Raw genomic sequence first — 22,302 nt, 5'->3', positions numbered from 1 at the left:
TACGATTTTTACACTTCCACTCAAAAGTTATCATTCTATCGATTAGTTTAGTTTCGTTCGCTAAAACTGATTTCTGATAATTGCAAAAAATATCAGGTTATCGTAAAATCAAATATATGTAGATACGTACACATCTCGTGTTAGTGTTGATTAAACCGCGCATTTAAAAAAAAATCACAAATGCCGCAAGAAATTAGAGTTTTGCAATGTACTGAATGTAAAATGTTCCAAGTAAATATGAACTATATTAATACCACTTAGGAGAAAACGTTTACTACATTTAACTTTCAAGGTCGATTTGGTGAAAAAGGTGAAAACATGGACTTGTAAGGTATGTAATGTAAAACAAAGGTCTCTGACTGAGTACTTTCGTGGAAGTGGCCCGGAATGTCGTGTGCTTGTACAGAACCTGAATAAGAATAAAGAGCTTACAACATTGAGCACCTCTACGTCTATCTCACCAAATCATATGGTCCTTCAGAATGAGCAGCACATTTCACCTTCAAATTACAAGAAATTTAAGGAAAATGGATTTGCAAGTAATGAGTCTGAATTAAATGATAAGGATTTTAGTGGAAGAAATGTCGATAATCGTCAAAATAATAATATCGAGTCATCTTTGGAAAATACTAAAGAATTGGCTGAAATCGAAATGCAAAATAGTAGTAAACGCCCATCAAATGATTTCTACAATAACATGAAGAAAACGAGCAAATGGGATAAATATGTATAAATATTATTAAATATTGTAAAAAATATATAGTATATGCATAAATGTATATTATCTTTTACATATATTAAAAACGAAATTATGATTATTAATTATGTGGCATTATTTATTGATCATAATTGCAATAGTGTTTACATTTTTAATTCAAAATTATTGGTAAACACGCGGTATGTTATAAGTAATTTCCAGATTATTTTTTTTTTACTATTTTATGTGGATGAAGCGGTTCAGTTTCCAATGTATCCACCGATAAACATTTATATATTTTAATATGTGAGAGACGATCATTTGAAATTTAAAACTACAAACGCGGTATTTGTATTATTATGAGATTAAGTTGTGATATCTTTTTTAGATATTTTCTCATCGGTACAGCTTTCTTCACCTTCAGCCATATCTGTTTCACCACCCGGTCCACCTTTGCCAGAAGAACGGCGGCGTTTGCGGTTTAAGCGCCATGGTCGGATAGGAAATTTCAGTGCCGGTAACTGATCCATTCCAAGGACTTTGTAAATTTGCCTGAATGCAATGTAACGCAAAAACAATTGTGCCGAAACGGTTAGATCTTCGCGCTGCTGCTTAGTCAAATCATGCAAAGCATCTTGAGCTTCCTTTTCACATGGGTCTAAGAGTCCCGGTCCATTAATAAGAAAACCAGAAGCCAAAGCCTCCATTATACGACGAAGACAATCACCTGGAGATATTGGGAAACCAGCTGACGAGATCACTTTTTCAACCAACAATTCTAGGGACCACTGTGGTAATGCCTGCCACGACTGGATGCGTTGACAAAGATCACGCAATATACGTATTACCATTACACAGGATTGAAGCCCAGTGGCGCGTGCTTGGAACCATTTGGCGTGTCGCAATTCAGCTAAAGCCTTTAAGAGAACAAGTTTAGATTCAGAAAATACAATTAATTTGTCGCAGGTCATACCTTTAGACACGGTTCGCGCGGCAGTAGTGCAAGATCTCCTGTTCCTCCGTTAACGTTAGCAGCATCATTTTTGGGTTCCTGTGTAGCTTCGCGTAAAAGGGGCGAAGTAAGTGAAATCTTAACGGACACTACATCATCTCGCACGATGACAGCTGAGTCTTGACCTACAACTTCAACCGTATATTCAACTGGGTTTTCTCCTAAAAGCAAAACGGATTTAATTAAAAACTCTAAAAAAAATAAAAATTGAACATAGCAAAAAAAAAAAAAAATTATTTGCAGACCAAATTTTTTAATTGCATATCGAATATATGAGTTGCTTAAATAATGTGGGTTGAAAGTGACAAACATGTTCACCATTTATCTATAGTTGCACACTTTGTTGCATTAACTTGTCACTTTTACCAATATTCAGATCATTAAGAAAGCAAATGTTTTAACCTTTGTGTGGCTGGAACATTTTAAATACTTGTATTCACTCTCTTGAGATAGTATATTAATTTTTTTAGAGGGCTGAAAAGTCTGTTAATTAATTGATAGTTTACCTTTAGTGTTAATCTGTCAGGACTCATGCACTCAATACATCTGACACAGACCTCAACATTTTTAATTTCTAAAATAAAAATCAAAGTTTGCTCATCTATTTACATTTGACTATTTATAGTGATCCCAAGATCTAAACTACCTATTAAAAAGAGTCGGCCACATAAAGGTTAAACGTATGTATTTATAATTCCATTGATAAAAGCATCCCCAGTAAGCAGAGGTACAAGGCATGCATTAGACGGATTTTAACTTCAGAGAATTCAAAAAAAAAAAAATGAGCGTATGTACACATCTTTCAATGCAGGTACATTCTGCCTTTGCACCTCTCTTTACATTGTAGCAGTTTTGCGATTCTCTTACATGTCATTAATATATTCATAAAAAACTTTGACCGAAACCAATGTCAAGTAACGCCGTGACATATTTTATAATAGCAATTTGTACCTTTGGACCGCAAGTTATAGTAATAACTCTTTTTGTGCCCTAACGGTGGACAAACTTATAGGCATCGTCTTATACACTGGTGTATTTTATTAAAAAAAAAACACTGGCGTAACTGTCATTTATGTTTCGGTCACAATTTTCTCATATCGAACCACGTCTTCTTGATATTCGATACACACAAAACGGCTAGCCAACAGCGAAAGGTTGCTATTTGTGACAACAAACATAAAACAACTGCAACTAAAGTATGCATATCAAATTCACTTAATTTGGAAAGGTCTGACCGTTTTGTTTGTGTAGCTATTTGAAGAGCTTTGTTTCATATGTGATTTCACCTTAGAATTTATTTCGAAAGGATTTTATTTACACAAAGTTAGATTTGCTTGTAAAAACTGAGCTTTGCAATTCACTGTATAATGGGTGGCGAAAATCGCGAATCATACGGATGAAACGACGAACTTAAGTAGTAAGTAATAATAGCAATATGTTGGTCCTAAAACTTTGTATAAATATATTCCTTTATTTGGGCCACTCGCACATAGGCGCAGAGTACATTTTACCGTTCAATTTCCAGTCCAGCAACAAACAGCGCAATAAAAGAAAGATACTATGAAGGAGGAGTACCCGTACACGTACCCGCACCACAATAAAAGTGAAGTAGAGTGAAGTTGAATGTCCTGTTCACAAACCTCTAATAACCAATCTCAATGGGACAATGGCATGTATATCCGGTGAAGAGCTGAAAACACCAACAAATATGTTTTAGTTCGTTCATATCCCTTTTCTGTAAACAATACGTATGCGGATATGCATAACTCCACCAAAACACCATTTTTCATTTGCTTTCACTTTTTCCATACAAATTGCCTTTGCTTTGTTTGTATATTATAACATCCGTATACATACATATGTATATTTTTCATTATTAATTATTAATCGTGCAAAAGCCCATTCATATTATGCTTAAATGTATTACATACTGAAATTGTATAAACTTTGGTATAGTTCACTAAGGCATGAAATTAACCAATTTATATCAAATCATCGATTAGCGGTTGTTCAGAACACAGCGTAGAAAACATACGTTTTCAATTTAAGCTATTTCTTTGGAAAAAGTTACCACCCAGTCTTTCTGATTTCACACCAAAACTATTAGAATTCATACTAGTTTAGGGTAATCAATCAGAAATACTATATACTTGTTACAAATATGTAATTTTTCTCGGAGACGAATCAAGCAATTTCAATGACCTCTTCATGGCTTTGGTGTAAACTTAATTATAAAAATGATATTAAAAAAATACATTCGTTTATACATATGTGTAAAATTGGTATTCATGAAAGCAATGTATGTAGGTCATTCAAACTTGAAAAATTCATATCCATAAAAATATACAAATATATAATATAATATATATACATTATTATACATGCACTTACCTGCCACTTCTTTTAATTTAGATGGCAATTCAACGGCCACACGTTTTAGTAATCCAACTGTTGGTTTTTCAGAACATAAAACCACTAATTCAACTGCATTATCCCCCTGTAATAAAAGACCTTTGGCCAAAAATCCGACTCTCATTACGCCCTTAAGAATGCGTACGTTTCCGCTATCAGCCTCTTTTTGGAATGATAACATTTGATTATCGCGTCCGTCCTTTACTTGAGCATTCTCAAGTTTTTCTTTTTTATTAGCTGGTCCCTTTTCATCTGTATTCTCGGCAAGTTTATCCGACACAAATTTAAGAGCACGTTCAGTATGTGATACGATGCGTTGTATAGTTTGCAATTCTTCCTCTTTGGGATAAATCTCTGCATGACGAGCAATTGCATGACGATCATCGGTACTTTCAGGACGACGTATACTTCCACCCCCACCAGGCATCATTCCGAAGAATGGTGGTGGACCATTACCCATGCGACCACCAAATCCACGTTGAGCACCTTAAATTTAATTAAGTTGTAAACTAATATGCAGGAAAAAGAAAAAAAATTTTAATTGTAGATATTTACCAGCAAAGCTACGTGCCAACCAGTTGCTGTAATCATATTCGTCATCGTACTGAGCCCGGCGACGTTGTTCATCCCAATACATTCCGCCACTACTCTCATGTTCATCACCGAAACCAACATTACCACCTCGGTGCGATTGTATAAGAGCACGTTGGGCACGTGCTTCAGCTAGTCGTCTTTGACGTGGAGTGGGCTTAAAGTCGACCACCAAATCCGGCTGAACCTTCCGTTTATACTGTAAGCGATGTCTTCGTCCTTTCATGTGCATCTCTTTTGCATTGGGATCGTTAAATTTGCAATCACATAGTTTACAATTGAAGCTTAGGATCTTTCCTTCATCATCCTTAATTTCTTCAATATACTCGCCACCAACCGGTTTAATATTATCAGTGTTTTCTCCGGATGCAGCATTATCATCTTGATTATCTGAATTATATTATTGAGTTTAAATATTTTTGTAAATAGTAAATGAGTTATAAATAGTGCAATACCGTTCTCGTTGACACTAGTATTTTCGCCTTCAACGTTCTCTGTATTTTCAGTAGAACCACTGGCTGGGACAAAATTTATTTTAGATAACTTCTTTGGCTCATCTGGGGGTATTGGTTTGCCAAGTTTCTGATGGAGCTTAACCACTTTTTGATGCTTTGCCCCACGTACATGAGCAGCATAGGCATCAGTACCAGTGCATGTAACATCACAAAGCTCACAGTGGTAATTATTACCACGATTTTGAGCTGCAGACTGTGCAGTGGCCTGCATTTTCAAAGATGCCTCCCGCTTTTTGTGCTTTTGACCTTCCAAGTGCTCACGATAAGTTTGAGGTCCCGCACATGAGATCTTGCATACCTCACAATAATGTAATTGTTGCGGTCGCGGCGGTGGCTTGGTGCGTGGACGTGCTACATTTGCACCACCAGCTGCAGCGCCCTTTGGAGCTCTATACTGCCAACTATTGGCTGAGGCACCATTAGCATTCGGTTTAACAGCGCCGGGTTGGTGTTGCTGTTGAGCAACATACATTGAAGCTGCACTATAAAGAGCCGACTCGTAATTACTGTACGCATTAACAGCCGTAGCAGTGGTAGCTGCTGGAGTGGCTACTGTTTTAGCAGCTCCATTTGTTTTATCTTTAACACCAGCGGCTTTGGAACCAGCGTTTATATTTTTTACGGGTGGAGCCGAATAATGCGTTTTACTAACTGTAGCTGCTGGAGCCGTGTTGTAGCTAGCTGACGCTTGTTGATAAAATGTTTTCGATGCGTCATATGCAGGAAGTGCGCGACCATAGTCGCCGTAACCTGCATAGCCGCCCGCTCCCGAAGCGCCAGCAGCTGCATAACCACCTTGACCAGCAGCAGCAGCAGATTGATACGCAGCAGCGTTAGCATAGGTAGCGTTTGTCACAGCTGGATAAGATACCTGCCCTGGATTGTATCCGGCACCTCCTGCGCCATATTGAGTCCCGCCATAGCTAAAACCGGCATAATTATTATTAGCCATTATTTGCAACCTTTAGGAATCAAGAAAACCTAAAGAGGTATGAATAAAAAAAATCAATAAATGTGGCAGCCGCAAATGGATAGGAAATTCTGATACTTGCCTGAAAAGTTATTCTTAAAAAACTTGACAACAATACTCGTCACCAGTTTCTATATATTCTTTTTTAGAATTAATTAATTATCGCAAAGCTAGAAGCTAAACGTTTTGTGGAGATATTTATACCCAAAGGAGTTGAATTGCGTTTCTGAAAGATGGAAAAATTTTAATCGACGCGTCATTTGCCGAAGAACATCTAGGGGTTGATCGGCACATTTTTATATTTCAAATCGAAACCAAATTCAATTAACCCAGACAAATAATAAAATGATATCAAAATATTATATAAATAAAAACTCTTTGAAGTACTTCAAATTGAGTATTAATTACCAGCAAATTTCACTTAAATATTTCAGAATAAACTCCACACCAGTACTGAAAAATTGTCGGAAGTGCACGGACAAATTATCGATTATTTTGTAATCGACATTTTTGCATCAGGTTAACAACCAGAGTTTGCGAACTTACAATAATTAACATTTTTATTGAGTTGATTCTTGAAATGCCTGGATCTGTATATCTATGGAATTGATACTATTGACGAACATATAAGAAAATTTACAAAATACTTCTAAAGTTTGTGAATAAAAATTTAAAACTGTAGCTAAATGCTAAGGTCACCTATCTATTCCAAATTTCGGCCACATTTAAGTATATATTGTTCTTATACAATTATTGTATACACTTCTTAAGAATCATTAATTTTGAGCAAAGCAGCACTGGTTTTACCTCCGAATAGGAATAATAGAATACGAAAAATATTCTTATTGGTTTCTCGTGGTTTTGATAGGCTTAGAAATATATTGTGAATCAAAGAAATTGAAGTAAGAACATAGTTTTTTAAATTAATGGCGAGCATATTGTAGGGCAGTATTATCAAATAAAATACATTTCAAAAATTAGCTACCTGTCTTTACAGTTTTACAAACTTACGCGCTACCCAACCATTTTGGTCGCATGCTGTGTAGCTGAAGGTGAAGACGATTTGCAATTCTACTGCCAGTGCTTTTATAGGAAGGGCATTGTTTAATAATTATTATATTATTTTTGCTGGCATAGTGCCTAGCGATTTCTGTAAAGCTGGACAAGCTGGAAAGAAAGGTGAAATTAACGAATATCACAAACTTAAGCATTGACGATGAGGAATTTTTGTACAATGTCACCGCTGACATTGAGCATTTCATAAACCAAAGGCATAGTTCTAGGTGAGTAGAAGGTTTGGCAATTCGTATAGCATACGAGTAGACTCTGAATGTCTTGGAGATGTGGAAAATGAGTGTTAATGTTACTGAATTATAATTTTTTCGGGGTTTGTTTATTATGAAACTCCGTTGATTTTATTTAGTGAATTGTTATCTCTCACAGTTTATATATGTGTCTATGCAAAGACAAGTAAATTGTATTTTTTTTATTTAAAACAAGCGGCTAGGTTAAACTATTCCTTACACAATATCAAAAAAAATTTAGGGCTTGGATGTCTAAGTTTTTCTGTGTAACCTATATTGATCATTAACTAACACTACATATATACATAAATTAATTACACCTGCATTTGTACATATGTACTATACATACATTTGCACTAAGAGACCATAGTAATTTTTTTAAGCGTTCAAGTGGATTTTACAACTTTATATACATATTTATTTTTACATATGTTTATAAATTTAATTTTTTTTTTGGAAGACTTTAAAAAGAGATGTATGTAAACATGTATATCTTATGTAGTAAAAATATATAAAAATCACGTTTCGCTTCAATCGAAGTGGTACCTACTGGTTTTTGTACATCTTTCGTTTATATGTGCCATTTTGTTTTTGTCCTACTTGTGGTTGCATGAGCGGTTGAACAGTTTTTCTTTGGATGTGATATTTTCCTAATGGAATTCGTTACGCGGTATACTTAAACTTGTTTTAGTAACATAGTTATATGCATATGAGAGGGTGAGAGAGGGTTTAGCAAAACTGAGGGCTGGAGGTGAATCTAGTATCAAGTTAAAAGTGGTCACATACACATCTATGAATGTACTTGCAATCATTTGATATTCCAGGAAAGGCTTAGTTCATAAGCATATAAAAATGAATTGAAAGTAAATTTACATATGTACAAAAAGTTTTTAAGCGACTTGTTTCTCTTGACATCTTTTGTTTTCCGCTTTTGAAAACATTAAATCTTATAAATATTAAGTATATTTATCTAATAAGTAGTGATTTACAAATGATTTTTATTTGTAGCTTCTTGAAGGTTACCTACGTTGGTAAATTGTTAAAGCATTTTATTCATTGCTAGAAACGGTTCTTTTTTGCTTTATTAAGAAAATAGTAGATATGAACAAATCGAACGCTATTCATATCAATTATTTTTAGAATGAGAAGATATTTTAAATTTTAGCATAGGAAGATTGGGATCCTAAATATGGAACGTCTTATAATATAGGTTTCCATTCTTAAGAATCGGATTTGTTAATTCTATATCCAATTACCTACCATCCTATTAACTACTTTTCCCTCGCTCAGCACCATACTGTCAACTTAAACTGTGCTCTGTTTAATTTATTACATAATATTCTCTCTGTAAATCTTTCTCTTCTGATGTTACTCTTTAATTTTTGCTTTTTTATTTGTACACTTATCCATTGTTGTGAATCAACCGTTTCGCACATTGACGCTAGACTATAACAAAGGAAAACATTAAAAGTTAGAGGACTTAACATATTTTGCCATTCTGTTATTAACCAGTTTTCACAATTTTTCTGTAATATCATTTTGCTACAGCAATATAATAATACACATTCCCGTATATAAAATGTCTAATTTTTTACGTAAATACTTACTCTGCTGGAACTTATTTAATCGTTGCAAAAGATTTTTATATTTGTATAGAACTAAAACTGCAAACAAACGCGATAGCAATTAATCTTCGTGTAATATACATATGTATATACTTATTTACATGGCATTTACGTAAGAATATTTGTCCATATTTTGCAGTGTTCTACTTTTTCCACCTGTGAACAATTTTCGCCGTTTCCTTATTCATCAGGCATGTGAGCAATTTCGCCAGCAGTACGATCTCTTCACTTTTTCCGTGGGGCAGGGGCCATTCCGCCGCACTGTTGTCTGTTTTCGGAATCAATTATTGGATCCGAATAAATTCACAGAGTCAACGGCAGCAGCAAACTTTGAATCGTAAGTATGTGCTTCACACTCTACGAGCATATATATGTACATATTTATACGCACATACGACTGTGAATGCAAAATAATGTTAATCAGTAAAAACTCTTGATCATTATTTTTGTAATTTATTTTGTAATTTTTTCTACTCAGGCGAAAAAAGTCACCAGTGAAAAATTGGCGCAGTGAGCGCAAAATTGACGGTAACACGAACGATATAACTTCAGTTGCTAGACAGCACAAAAACACGATTGGTAAGATGGGTGTGGAGAAAAATGGAAGTGAAACCCGCTGTAAGTTCATTATGCATTCATATATAATATATGTACATATATATATTTATAGAATTAGTGTATTTATAGGATTATATGGCGTATTATGATTGACTTATTGATAAATAAATAAGTTTTCATGCTTATAAACGCAAGTACCTGATTACTCTATGCATTATATGCCATACATTATATTTATTTATCACTCTGGAGACTCCTGTGTTAATTGGAATATATTTACATTGCAGTATCTTCTAAAGATTGTTTTTCGATTTTCTGAATTTTATGTTTTATGTATCATTCTCTATACTATATGGTATACATATGTTCACTAAGAATATTCTCACTCAAATAGCTACACAAACCACAATTATTTTCACACTTAAATTCCTATATAAGCATAAATCACAAATATTTATTCGCCAAGTCATCGTCTATCCAAAAATATAATAAAAGCCGGCTAAATATTGTAGCTATCTATGTATCTATACATATACATTCACATGCATACATACATATGTGTGTAATGTTTATTTAGTGCTTACACGCTTATAACCGTATATATGTATACTCAATACGTAAATTGGGCAGAGCGCTTTACGGTCACCTATGATGAACTCCAATGCTGAGGCATTTTTTAAGCGTTTGCGCTACATAGTCAAATTCAAGGTCGCTATTCATATTTAGTTTTCGTCTTTTTCTTTATTTTCGTTCGTACCTTCACTTCTGACTTAAGTTGTTTAACTCCCTTTTTACGCTCAGCTCACTGCGTATCTGCCAAAATTTTGTACGTGATGTCGCATTTGCGTCTCAGGGTCGAGTAACCAGTTAGCCAAGTCAATTGCCGCTCCCCTTCCACTGAACGCTCAACAAAGTTAATGTATTTGAATTTTAGTATCTTTGTTTTGATTTCTTTTTCGGTTTTGTTCGGTAATTCTTTTATTTATATTTTTATTGAGTAACAGTAAATTGGATGGATGAATAAATAAAATAATTGAAATAATAATGTAACATTATTTTAATTTTGTTGTTATTAAAAAATAGCTACAATTTTAAATTGTGCTCACTTCAAGGCCACTTGAGAGCGAATGTACTCTCTCTCTAGCTGCACAAATTAAAAGATAAAAACAAAATAAAAAGTAGCCGCAAAACTTTGAAATTTAGGTCAACATTGAATTTGTATTCAACAAGTATTTCCACATTAATAAATTAAATGTATGCATACATGTAAATATGTACATATGTATGTATATACATATTTGCACATAATACCAATTATTTAATTTTGCGTTATTTATAGTTATGTTGTGTTTAAAAACAGTTTCTTTTTGCATAAAATTTGTTTTTCATAATTATTAAACGCTCCATTCATGAGTAGATGTAAAATTAATTGAAAAATTAAGGTTAACAAAAGTTGGCGTCTGACAACATTTTCCTATCATTAAACAGGATTTGTACAATCGCTGCAAATTCATACACGAAATTTCCACATCTCTCATTAGGCCTTGAAAGCTCAAAAAAATTGCTGAAACCACTGAAAATGTTAATCGGATTATTAGAATAAATAACAAAACCAAGTTTTAATTTCTTATCTCGTAAGTGACTTGCCCGATTTCTTACATGTTGTTCGCGACATTCTCAATTTATCCTCTTCGTAAATTTTGAGATTTTATAATATATAACGAAATAATGCTCTGATCCAACCCTTATATACCGGTATTCTTTGTCGTGACTGATCTATATACTGTATATCGATTAATTCTGAATGCTGTTGTTTAGCATAACACAATGTGAGCCCGGATGCAATCTTCTTACTTGCTTTAATTAAATTCGAAAAAAATCTAGAAATTATTTTTAAAATGTGTTATTTATCTCTTTTACAGTATTCAAAACGAACTCATTAGATCTCTATCGACCTCCAGCCTTAAGAAATTATAATCAGAGTGGCGCTTCGCCTGATGGTGTAGCTGCCACCTATAACCTCAGTGCAGCGGCGGCAGAACGTTCGTTTACAACAACTGCGGCTGAGAAAGACACACTGTTATCTACCTCAATATCATGCAATAATTCCCCGACCCATGCAAATGAGAACAACAGTTTCGATAATAATGCAATGACCTCGAGGTGCGTAAACGAGGACCATGGCACAACAAAGACAACGACAACAAGCATATCGGTAATCAAATCAGAGGCACCAACAAGTGGCGGGGACACGGAAACAGCGTCAACGACAACCGCCGCAGTCAGTAGCAAATCTGGCCAGCAAAGGTAAACGAACGAGGTAGCAGACATACAAAACGTACTCGCGAAACCCACAAACACATATGTACATATGTATGCGCAACATTATTGCTGAAATTCCTCAACGAGTTTTATGTGTAATATATGCAAATTAATATGTGTACAAAGAGTTTCGACAAAGACAGGGAAGAGAGAAGGTTTCATTATTTCGGCATATGTATGTATTTCGATAGCTCATGATTATTATATTCAATATTTGTAAATGTACATGTCTATTCGTATGTAGGGCGAAAGCAACATTTTTTTTTATATTATTATTTATAAATTTGTGGGAACTTCTTCGTGAAGTATATCCCTCGAATGTTATTTAGAAAAGTTACATTTTTAAAATAGTATAATTCTGGATTTTTTTTGTGTCGATCTGGTTTTAATAAGGGTAGTAATATATTTTTAAAATATGTATTTTACATTTTGATATATTTTTGAATACCTACATAAGTATGTTTATTATAACATTCATCATTATATACCTAATCATTCTCGTTAGCTGTCTGATTTGCCTTTTACTCATTCCACATTCCATTTAATTCAAATGTAAATTAAAAATTAGGCCACTTTTCTGGTATAACCTTAAGATTGTTTATCCGCTAATGTTTTGTCCAATGAATTTTTATAAATTCCCTGAAAACTCACTTAGTACACACTGAACTAAAAATTAGTATCATTCCTATTTCAGTAATGGCCATGTGACTGAAATCATCTCATATTTAAATTTCCTATATATAATATTTATTACGATATTTTTTGCAACAATGCAATAAATTAAAATTGGTCGTTATGGTATAACTGAAATCCAAAGCGTACGAGTACATATATACATGAAAACTACGCTCCAGTACAGGTCTAGCCGCTATCTGCGCTATGAGTAGCAAGAAGTTACCTCATCGCAATCCAACGTGTTTAACTAGTTTTGTTGCATTTTACGGAGTTCTTTTGTGACTTACATGCCATTTTGTTTTGCTCCTCTCTTTCTTAGTTTCGTATGTGTAGGTTGCTGCACTTATGTTTAAGTGATTCGTTCACCTGTCTGCCGCACATTCACCTACTTACCCCGAAACACGCAAACGTGCTTACACATATACATAAAAACATATAATTGTTCGCTGTATTGCATATAAGTATTATAAATATCCAAATATGTGGATATATTATATGAGTGTAGTGTGTGCATTGTGTTTGCTCATTGCGATTTGGGTTTTTTGCTGTTTTAATACAACAATTTTTTCATGTACCTTATTTACTTACATGTATGTATGTATTTGTTTCGTAGGCAATCGTCAGCTGTAAGACGTGAACGTCGGCCAGATAGAGCGGTGTATATTCCAAGGGCACGACGCAGTCAAACTACCCCGCCAACGGCGCCAACAGCTACAGCTGTCGAAGTAACACGGATACAACAACAACATAGTAAAATAAATGATATCGCACCTTCGGCTACTTCGTTAGCTCCGACGCCAACAACGACTGCTTGTAATAATAATAGCTGCGGCGGCAGTAATCAGCAGCGTTTGGCAATTACTTCGGAGCCAAGAGCGTCAGTACACACTGCAGCGTCGACCAAGCTAGACGATATATCTGGAAACAAAAGTGCATGTATTGCAGTTGTTTGCACGGGAAAGAAGACGAAATCTTCTACAGTAAACAATCGCGAACGCAGAGAACGTTCTAAAAAGTCTACTCTCAGCGTGGAGGCACAAGACGCGAAAATATCAAAATTGTCATCAGAGCGAACCGAAACGAAAACAATACGAAACGGGCATGATTCAATAACACATACCGATTCGCGCGATAGTACAGCTGTTTTGATAAGTCAACAAAAACAACCGCATTTGAATAGTGATAATTTACCAAATCTACTGTTAATAGAACAACAACCAACAGAAGAACTAAAAATAGCACCAGAAACCATTGTTAACAACGAAATGAATACCAACTCGAGCAGGCGAAGTAAAATTAAGCAAAGTAGTACTGAAAACGCAAGCAAAGTGCAGAATTTACGAATAGAAGATGTTGCTTCAAAAGAAAATGGTACAAGGAGTACAACTAAATGTGATACAGAAGCACAAGAGTTCCAGCGTGCATCGAAGGTAAATTAAAATTGACAAAGGGTAAAAAAATTGTGAAATTTCATGCGACTATGTGTTCAGCTTCATGAAAATCTTTAACTAACAGACGCAATCCATTGCATTTGTATGAATGCTTACATATTTATACCCTGAACAGGGTATATTAAGTTTGTCACGAAGTTTGTAACACCCAGAAGGAAGCGTCGGAGACCCTATAAAGTATATATATAAATGATCAGTACGTTGAGCAGAGTCGATTTAGCCATGCCCGTCTGTCTGTCTGTCCGTCCGTCTGTATATATACGACCTAGTCCCTCAGTTTTTAAGATATCGTTTTGAAATTTTGTAAACGTCATTTTCTCTTCAAGAAGCTGCTCATTTGTCGGAACTGCCGATATCGGATCACTATAACATATAGCTGCCATACAAACTAAATGGTCAGAATCAAATGCTTGCATGGGAAACTTCCTCATTATTGTTTATAGAAATAATGTAATATCAGAAGAAATGGTTCGGATTGGATTACTATAGCATATAGCTGCTATACAAACCGAACGATCGGAATCAAGGGCTTGTATGGAAAACTTTCACATTTCACAATGTATGAAGAAATTGTTCAGATCGGTTAACTAAAGCATATAGCTACCATACAAACTGAACGATCGGAATCAAGTTTTTGTATGGAATTTTTTACATTTGACAAGATATATTCACGAAATTTGGTATAGATTATTTTCTAAGACAACAATGTAATCTCCGAAGAAATTGTTCAGATCGGATTACTATAGCATATAGCTGCCATACAAACTAAATGTTCAGAATCAAATGCTTGCATGGGAAACTTCCTCATTATTGTTTATAAAAATAATGTAATATCAGAAGAAATTGTTCAGATTGGATTACTATAGCATATAGCTGCTATACAAACCGAACGATCGGAATCAAGGGCTTGTATGGAAAACTTTCGCATTTGACGTGGTATCTTCACGAAATTTGGCATGGATTACTGCTTAAGGTAACAATATAATCTCCAAAAAAATTGTTCAGGACGAATTACTATAGCATACAAACGTACTTCCATACAAACTGAACACATAGTTACTAAGAGAAATGCACCTGTGAAGGGTATTTAGCTTCGGTGCAACCGAAGTTAACGTTTTTTCTTGTTTTTTATAAGTACAGTGATTAACGATTTAGTTAACTGAATAATTAGTTATAATTATGCGTTTTGCATAACGATTTATATGGGTCATATATTTAGCGCAATTAATTGGAAATTTGTTCAAATGTATAGAAAAATTAATTTGAATGAAGTTGATCCGGATCGAAATAAACTGATGCTCGGTTTGATTCCGTGCGATTTTTTCGGTTGGAAAAGCATGATTACTCCGAAGTTAAAACAGCTGGAACTTATATCATCAGAACCTCAAATAAAAACACACATTTTCCATCTATAACTTACTTTAATCCTTAGCCTATTGTCCCGCATAACAAGTTTAGTATCGCGTTAGTCTTCGTGTATGTTATGCTTTTAAATATTATATAAATGCCCAAATTTGTATATTTTTGTCCATTAAAAGTATAGGTTTTAGATTGCTATTTGATACTCGCTTTGTAAAAAAATATCCCTTGATCCTAGCGCAAAGTTAGTTCAAAATATACATACATATAGATTTACTACAATTTTAAGGGTTCTTGTGGAACAAATATACACAATTATCTAATTTATTTTGATTGTAACAAGTTTCTTCTTATTATTTGCAGGAAATAAATCGTAGTAATCGACGAATTATTAAGCAAACATTCGTCTCAGATGTACTTGAAATTCCCGAGAAAATCGAAAATGGCAAAGAAAATGACAAGGAATCAAGTCGAAGGAGTCCAAATAATATTTCCATTTCGACACCACAGCGCTCTGCCGTAGATAGTACCACAGAAGAGGAGGAAGAAGACGATTGGGAAACTATGTACGACGATAGTGGAGAGTGTTTAGATCCGAAAATCATGCAGGAACTCACAGCTTCGGTGGGAAAAGTGAAAATCGAATTGCCAAAAATGGATTATAGTGTAAATATTAGTCTAGGAGCACATTTAAGCATATATTTAATTAATAAATAATTTTTTGACATACAGGCATATCTTACAAAACAGTCCATACTCAACGATGAGGAATTCCCACACGTACTTGAAGTATCAAATTTCCCTGTCGAATTTAAAAATCATGACCTACTTATGGTTTTTTCCCAATACAAGGAATCTGGTTTTGATATTAAATGGGTGGATGATACCCATGCCTTGGCTGTGTTCAGCAGTTCCCGAATTGGTAATGGGTTAATTAAATAAGACATAAAACCTTGTAAATATTTATGAATATCTTTGTTTTAAATAGCTGCTGAAGTTTTAACCATGGGCCACCCATTCGTAGTACTGAAACCATTAGCGGAAGCTACAATAGAATCTCGCTTAAAGGCTAAGAAATGTGCTGCATCTCTGCAACCATATCGTCAAAGGCCGGAGACGTGTGCAGCACTTGCACGTCGTCTTGTTACTGGAGCTTTAGGTGTACGTCTGAAAACAGCTGCTGCAGAAAGAGAGAATGAGAAACGGGTACTGCGCGAAGCCAAAGGTAAATTTTCTATTTATTTTTGTTTTAATTCGAGTTGAATTCAAAACAATTATGTTTCTCCAAATTATTTTAGAACGTAAGATGTTAGCAGCTAAACAGCGAGATGAGATATGGGAAAGCTAGACATCATTGTCTGCAATATATTTGTGGTACTATTTCCTGCCTGCATTCTAAATAATAACGGACTATAAATAAACAAAGAAAATCGCTTTAAACGCGATAAATTGCACTTGATATATCTTTTTAAAGATATCCCAATAAAATAGTTAGACATAAGAGAGTAGTAGAGAATTTGTAATATATATATCAAAAAGATTCACAAGGAAATGCAATAAATTTGCTCAAAAAACTATTTTCTAAATTATTAAAATTTGAGCAATTTATTAACATTTATGTGTGAGTACATAATTTAAAATTTATATTAGATGCCAATGTACTGAAAACTGCAATATTGAAAACATAATATATGTATATTTTTGCAATATTTTTGTGGGTAAATTGCGAATTATGGGAAGAGATCTATACAAAATACATGCTATTTATGAATGTATGAGATTTTATTATATGTATTGTACATTTGTGAAGTTGTTTCTTTATAAAAGGTTATTTTGAAAATAAATCGTGATAAAGATGAAAATATATATTGACTAATTATATTATATATGAGTGTTCCCAAAAATCCCAGGTATAACATAGGGCTTCAAATACTATTAATGGGAGGGGATTTTTCAGATAATTATCTGAGACGTACATATGTAAGTTTATGTATTTTTGCATGTACCTATATTATATTATTTTCTGGAGTTTTAAACTTTTTACAGTACTTTTTTATTTTGCCGAAAATTTTATTAAAAAACATTAGGGGTATTCTCTTGCTCTTGCAAGATGCAGATTGCAAAAATCCTATAGCGAAATATACAAGGGCACGAGAGCACCGATTGCAGAATCGAATGATATATGAACGGCTGATTCGGTCAGTTTATTGTAAATGAATTTTTTACGTGTCATTGCACGAAAACAAACATGGGTTTTGGTCTGACATATTTTACAGCCCTTGCAAATATTTTCCTGCGTGTGTTTGTTGTTGTGCCGTTGCATTAGGTGGAAAAATCTGCAATTCGTGCACCGTGCAAGGGTTTTGCAAGAGCACGAGAATACCCCTATTGTAAATCTGGTTTTTATTATGCAAACTTAATTTATTTTAGATCCTGCTGGCAATATCAATATACTCCTGCACCTCGCCAATAGATGTCGCTCTTTAACTTTGATCATATGTTGCGTTTGACAACAGCTGTTTTCTGTAAAATAGGTAAACATACGACCGATTATAAAATTAAATTAACTAAATATGATAAAATCTTACATATTTCGCGAGATTCGATATAATCGATTAAGTATTCCATTTTTGCGCACGTTCAATCATGGTTTTACGGACACAGAACCACAGAAGAGAAAAGGAAGTGAAAAAGAAAAGGTCGCTTCTACTGTCGCCAATTCTGCGCCAATGGTAAAGATTGCGATGAGAAATACTTTTCAATATACTGAATTTATCAATTATAAATTTAGATTAAGCATAAAGTAGCAGGCTCCGTCAGCCATAAATATCAAATATTCCAAGATACGGATGCTAATGAGATTTTTGACGTTGAAGAAGAACGTTATCGGTATCAAAATGAGCCGGAGCCGAAAAATACCGAACACAATGAATATTTAGGACTGAACTTAAATCGTAACTATACTATCTGAAATAAATTATATTTCGTTAAATAATATAAATTATTTGCAGATGGAAAACATGGTGTATACGATGTAGAAGATCTGGTTGATGTATTGCGAAAGGAAAATGCAGAAGATGTTTTCGTTTGTTCTGTTCCTAAAGATTTAAAGTATGTAGATTATATGGTGGTATGTAGTGGGCGCAGCTATAGGCACATGTTGGCGATTGCGGAATTTGTGAGGCGTATTTATAAAGTAAAGCGTACGAAAGGAGAGATTTTACCAAAGATCGAAGGTGAAAACAGTCGACAGTGGATGGCACTGGATCTGGGTATATACACATTTATATTTTTATGGAAATACTTTGTCTAAAGACCTAAACTTGTTGCTTTAATTATTTAAGGTAACATTGCTCTGCATGTGTTTTCACCAGATGCACGCGAACAATACGATTTGGAATCATTATGGGCGATAGGAATTGAGTATGACAAAGAAACACATAAGCCTCAGGATCCACTTGTCGAACTTTTTGAAAAACATTCTATAACGCTGGGCGACACACATCCTAAGGGAACAATTACCAGTCACTAATATTACCATAATATATATGAGTTCATACATTTGTTTTTGGTATGTGGTAGTAATATATTTAATTCATTAAATTAACAAATTATTTACCAGTTTATAAAATTATTTGAAAACTTCTTATGAAAGTCGTATAAACTTTGGAAAACAAATTGATCCTCTATTTTATCGCCATAGTTTTTAATTAAGTAATTAATAGTTTTCTCGTGAATAAGCGCAGCATTCCAACCTACATTTTTGGCGGCTAAATAATCTGTGGTAGGTCCATCTCCAATATGTAAGCATTCTTCAGGTTTTAGGTTCTCCAAATTGGACAACTTCATGGCTAAATCGAATATTTCCGGACTTGGCTTTTCAACGTTGCTATCATAAGAATTAATTGTAAAATCAAAATAATGCTTAATTTTCATATTACGCAAGAGTGTGTCTAAGCGAGGATCAAAATTTGATATAACGCCTAAAGCTATTTGTGACTTCTGACTGCAGTGGTTATCATCAACGTCGTTATCATTATGGTTTGCAGCGAGTTGTTGTTGTAAACGTAAATAATTTAGTAAATCCACACTTCCATTGCAATGCTGCCAACAAAGACTTGTTTTGTAAAGTTCAAGCAGATGATTTGCCAAGCTACTTAATTTCTCTCCGGGTATCAACGAGCCGCTGTCAGAAAACGTATCTGAATAAGAAAAAAGTATTTGAATAAAATTATACTCATGCACAATCAATTATTAAACATACTCCCAATAAGTTGATGCCACCATTGTTGCCAGCTAATGCGGGAACTACGTCCGAAATTTGGATATTTTCTATTCATTATGTTCCTAAACAAAAAAAAAAAAAACTTAAAAAAAAGTGATCGAAAAATTTGCCTTAGTTTACCAATTAGCCTTAAAATTTTGTGCGAGATCAGCATTGTCACAGAGTACACCGAAAAGTGCACCAATCTCTCCATATTGTTTCCCAGGACTGCCACGAAACTGCAGTAGCGTATTGGTGACGTCGAAGGTTATTAGACGTATACGACCTAAAGCACTTGACATGGTTATCGTATGAAGGCAGTCACCAGAAGCACTTGTGTGTATTAAATTGTTTATGCCTATTATTATTATCAACTACGCCGGCAATACTTGTTATAAGTATACTTGTGTTTGAATGCGATGCTATTCGATCAAGACTTTCCCTAGAACTGTTTAAGCGTTCGGTGTGCGTTTGCTCTGTAGCAAATCACGTCGGCGTTTTGCTATTTCTATGGATTTGGATGTCTTATCAATAAAAACAAATGTTGATTTGCTCTTCTGGCGATTAGCCCGTGGATGTTTGATTATCTATACGCAACAAACGTACATATATATGTACATATGTATATGATGAGTTATAAAGTTTAATAAGTTTAGAAATGAATTTAGAAAGCATAATGATAAGATTTTTATACGTACATATGTACATATGTATCATGATACACTATCCCTCCGCGATATCTGGAGCACGTTTCATTTCTACTCTAAGAGTTTTATTATAGTAGTATCGATTACGATATCATTAGAAATCAATAAATAGTTTTATTTGAAAATCCTGAAACTCAAAAGTCCTTAAAAAAGCTTATCCTAAAACACTAACTAACCATACAACGGCTTGATGTCTGCCTCATAGTTTCAAACACCACCTTTCCGCTAATTCCAAAGAATCGAAGTGATCGAATATTCGCGATTCGACTAAGTATAGAAAAATGAAACAAGATTTCAGAAGAGAGCCGGGAAAAAAACTCAATTTGTTGTTTGTTGTAATTATATTGACTTTTGACTTGTCACCTCTTCTATAATACAACCCTCGTATCAGTTTAATCACAATACTTGTAGGATCAATTACGTAGGATTACAATTTCTAGTTAAGTACACACATACTACATATGTACTTATGTACATATAATTCGTCCTCAAAGCGCTAGCTTTTACATTTTTGTTGGTTGTTTATTTTATCTACTTTATATTTAATTGATCCTTCTACACTTTTATGGTGGACAGAGGTGTAGTATTAATATATATTGTTGTTGTTGTATACACACTCCCAAACAAATTTTTGCGATACGTCATAAGATAAAATCCGCGGCAGGAACTATTATGTCACTGTACAATTGGTGTTTGTCCACTTTTAACCCACAACCTTTGAATACTGCAGATGTCAACGAGAAACTACTGAGGGAGTTGAGCAGCCTAGCGTCATGGCAGTTAACTTTAGCTAATATATGCATGTGCATATTTTATTTGCTTCAGATAAGTTATTGGTGTTATTTCTTTATGGCACGGGTGTAAGATACGTGCCCTTATAGCCTCATTGCTGTAATAAAAAAATATTTTGTGCTGATTCACATAAAACACTCACCCATTACATCTAGGAGCGAAAATATGGAAACATTTTACACATAACAGTTGCATTTAAATTAATTTGGTCCACAAATAGTTGAACGGAATACACAAATTGCATTGACTTTTTTCTTTACTGTGGTTTTTTGTATGTTTTCTCTGCATTTATTCAAAATCTTATGTGAAAATCTATTGTTTTAAATTTTGTAAATGGTTCAGCCTAAAGGTATGTTACATTTTTCAAGCTGAAAGTAATTTACGGCTGTGTAAACTGACGTTGAGCAATACCAAAAGCTCCGTCATGATCGGGCAAGATCTCTCCGAGCCGTTCGATACCAAACGAAGTTTGAGACAAGGTGACTCTCTTTCGTGCGACTTAATAAACTACTCTTGGAGAAAATAATTCGAACTGCAGATCTGAATAGAGAGAGCTGGCTTACGGCGATGATATTGGTATCATTGGCCTCAACACCCGCGCCGTTAGTTCTGCTTTCTCCAGACTGGATAAGGAAGCAAAGCAAATGGGTCTGGCAGTGAACGAGGGCAAGACGAAATATCTCCTGTAATCAAACAAACTGTCGTCGAACTCGCGTCTAGGCTCCCATGTCACTGTTGACAGTCATAACTTCAAAGTCGTAGATAATTTCGTGTATATTGGAAGCAGTATTAACACCAACAACAATGTCAGCCTCGAAATCCAACACAGAATAACTCTTGGCAGCAGATGCTACTTCGGGCTGAGTAGGCAATTGAGAAGTATTTTTTTTCATTGATCCCCGCCTGCTATATGGTGCAGAGGCTTGGACGATGACAACATCTGATGAGTCGACGTTACGAGTTTTCGAGAGAAAGGTAAGCTGTATGAGATATACGAAGACATTGACATAGTTCAGCGAATTAAAAGACAGCGGCTACGCTAGCTAGG

The 22,302-nt window shown here is 34.5% G+C and overlaps 5 protein-coding genes across 13 annotated transcripts; 3 read left to right on the top strand and 2 right to left on the bottom strand.

Annotated features, from left to right (window-relative positions):
• The first annotated feature begins 11 nt into the window (after positions 1 to 11).
• On the top strand, positions 12 to 733 carry LOC120776953 (MRN complex-interacting protein). The gene is made up of 2 exons (XM_040108043.1): positions 12 to 231; positions 293 to 733. The coding sequence occupies exons 1-2, from the start codon at positions 181 to 183 to the stop codon at positions 731 to 733; spliced, it is 492 nt and encodes a 163-aa protein (XP_039963977.1). The 5' UTR covers positions 12 to 180.
• Positions 734 to 809: 76 nt separating this feature from the next.
• On the bottom strand, positions 810 to 6,689 carry LOC120778749 (zinc finger RNA-binding protein 2). 2 transcript variants are annotated; one of them, XM_040110723.1, is made up of 7 exons: positions 6,606 to 6,688; positions 6,280 to 6,423; positions 5,168 to 6,208; positions 4,677 to 5,102; positions 4,101 to 4,607; positions 1,671 to 1,870; positions 810 to 1,614 (listed from the first exon to the last, which is right to left on the bottom strand). In XM_040110723.1, the coding sequence occupies exons 3-7, from the start codon at positions 6,177 to 6,179 to the stop codon at positions 1,063 to 1,065; spliced, it is 2,697 nt and encodes an 898-aa protein (XP_039966657.1). In that variant the 5' UTR covers positions 6,180 to 6,208; positions 6,280 to 6,423; positions 6,606 to 6,688; the 3' UTR covers positions 810 to 1,062. The 2 variants fall into 2 exon arrangements, 1 of the variants encoding a protein (XP_039966657.1); XR_005705580.1 differs by lacking the exon at positions 810 to 1,614 and adding an exon at positions 3,221 to 3,399 and having other exon boundaries at positions 1,782 to 1,870; positions 6,606 to 6,689.
• A 313-nt stretch (positions 6,690 to 7,002) lies between these two features.
• LOC120778750 (cell wall protein RBR3) lies at positions 7,003 to 17,355 on the top strand. Of its 3 annotated transcripts, none has more exons than XM_040110726.1 (10): positions 7,003 to 7,099; positions 7,195 to 7,480; positions 9,266 to 9,463; positions 9,605 to 9,744; positions 11,607 to 11,991; positions 13,295 to 14,111; positions 15,855 to 16,157; positions 16,224 to 16,413; positions 16,480 to 16,716; positions 16,790 to 17,355. In XM_040110726.1, the coding sequence occupies exons 4-10, from the start codon at positions 9,711 to 9,713 to the stop codon at positions 16,837 to 16,839; spliced, it is 2,016 nt and encodes a 671-aa protein (XP_039966660.1). In that variant the 5' UTR covers positions 7,003 to 7,099; positions 7,195 to 7,480; positions 9,266 to 9,463; positions 9,605 to 9,710; the 3' UTR covers positions 16,840 to 17,355. The 3 variants fall into 3 exon arrangements, with proteins under 3 accessions (XP_039966660.1, XP_039966658.1, XP_039966659.1); XM_040110724.1 differs by having other exon boundaries at positions 7,006 to 7,099; positions 7,179 to 7,480; XM_040110725.1 differs by having other exon boundaries at positions 7,040 to 7,137.
• A 642-nt stretch (positions 17,356 to 17,997) lies between these two features.
• On the top strand, positions 17,998 to 19,109 carry LOC120778559. Its single transcript, XM_040110421.1, has 4 exons — positions 17,998 to 18,223; positions 18,283 to 18,445; positions 18,503 to 18,763; positions 18,836 to 19,109. Exons 1-4 carry the CDS (start codon positions 18,065 to 18,067, stop codon positions 19,021 to 19,023), a joined length of 771 nt encoding a protein of 256 aa, XP_039966355.1. The 5' UTR covers positions 17,998 to 18,064; the 3' UTR covers positions 19,024 to 19,109.
• LOC120778558 (rhythmically expressed gene 2 protein) lies at positions 19,024 to 21,225 on the bottom strand. 6 transcript variants are annotated; one of them, XM_040110417.1, is made up of 4 exons: positions 21,080 to 21,225; positions 19,897 to 20,342; positions 19,756 to 19,838; positions 19,024 to 19,693 (listed from the first exon to the last, which is right to left on the bottom strand). In XM_040110417.1, exons 2-4 carry the CDS (start codon positions 20,055 to 20,057, stop codon positions 19,107 to 19,109), a joined length of 831 nt encoding a protein of 276 aa, XP_039966351.1. In that variant the 5' UTR covers positions 20,058 to 20,342; positions 21,080 to 21,225; the 3' UTR covers positions 19,024 to 19,106. The 6 variants fall into 6 exon arrangements, with proteins under 6 accessions (XP_039966351.1, XP_039966354.1, XP_039966353.1 ...); XM_040110420.1 differs by having other exon boundaries at positions 19,897 to 20,263; XM_040110419.1 differs by lacking the exon at positions 21,080 to 21,225 and adding an exon at positions 20,970 to 20,984.
• Positions 21,226 to 22,302: the final 1,077 nt, after the last annotated feature.

This window comes from Bactrocera tryoni, chromosome 5, assembly GCF_016617805.1.
Source record: "Bactrocera tryoni isolate S06 chromosome 5, CSIRO_BtryS06_freeze2, whole genome shotgun sequence".
Taxonomy (NCBI): Eukaryota; Metazoa; Arthropoda; class Insecta; order Diptera; family Tephritidae; genus Bactrocera; species Bactrocera tryoni.
The sequence above is the reverse complement of the archived record's forward strand: the minus strand, read 5'-3'. Positions and strand labels throughout refer to the sequence as shown.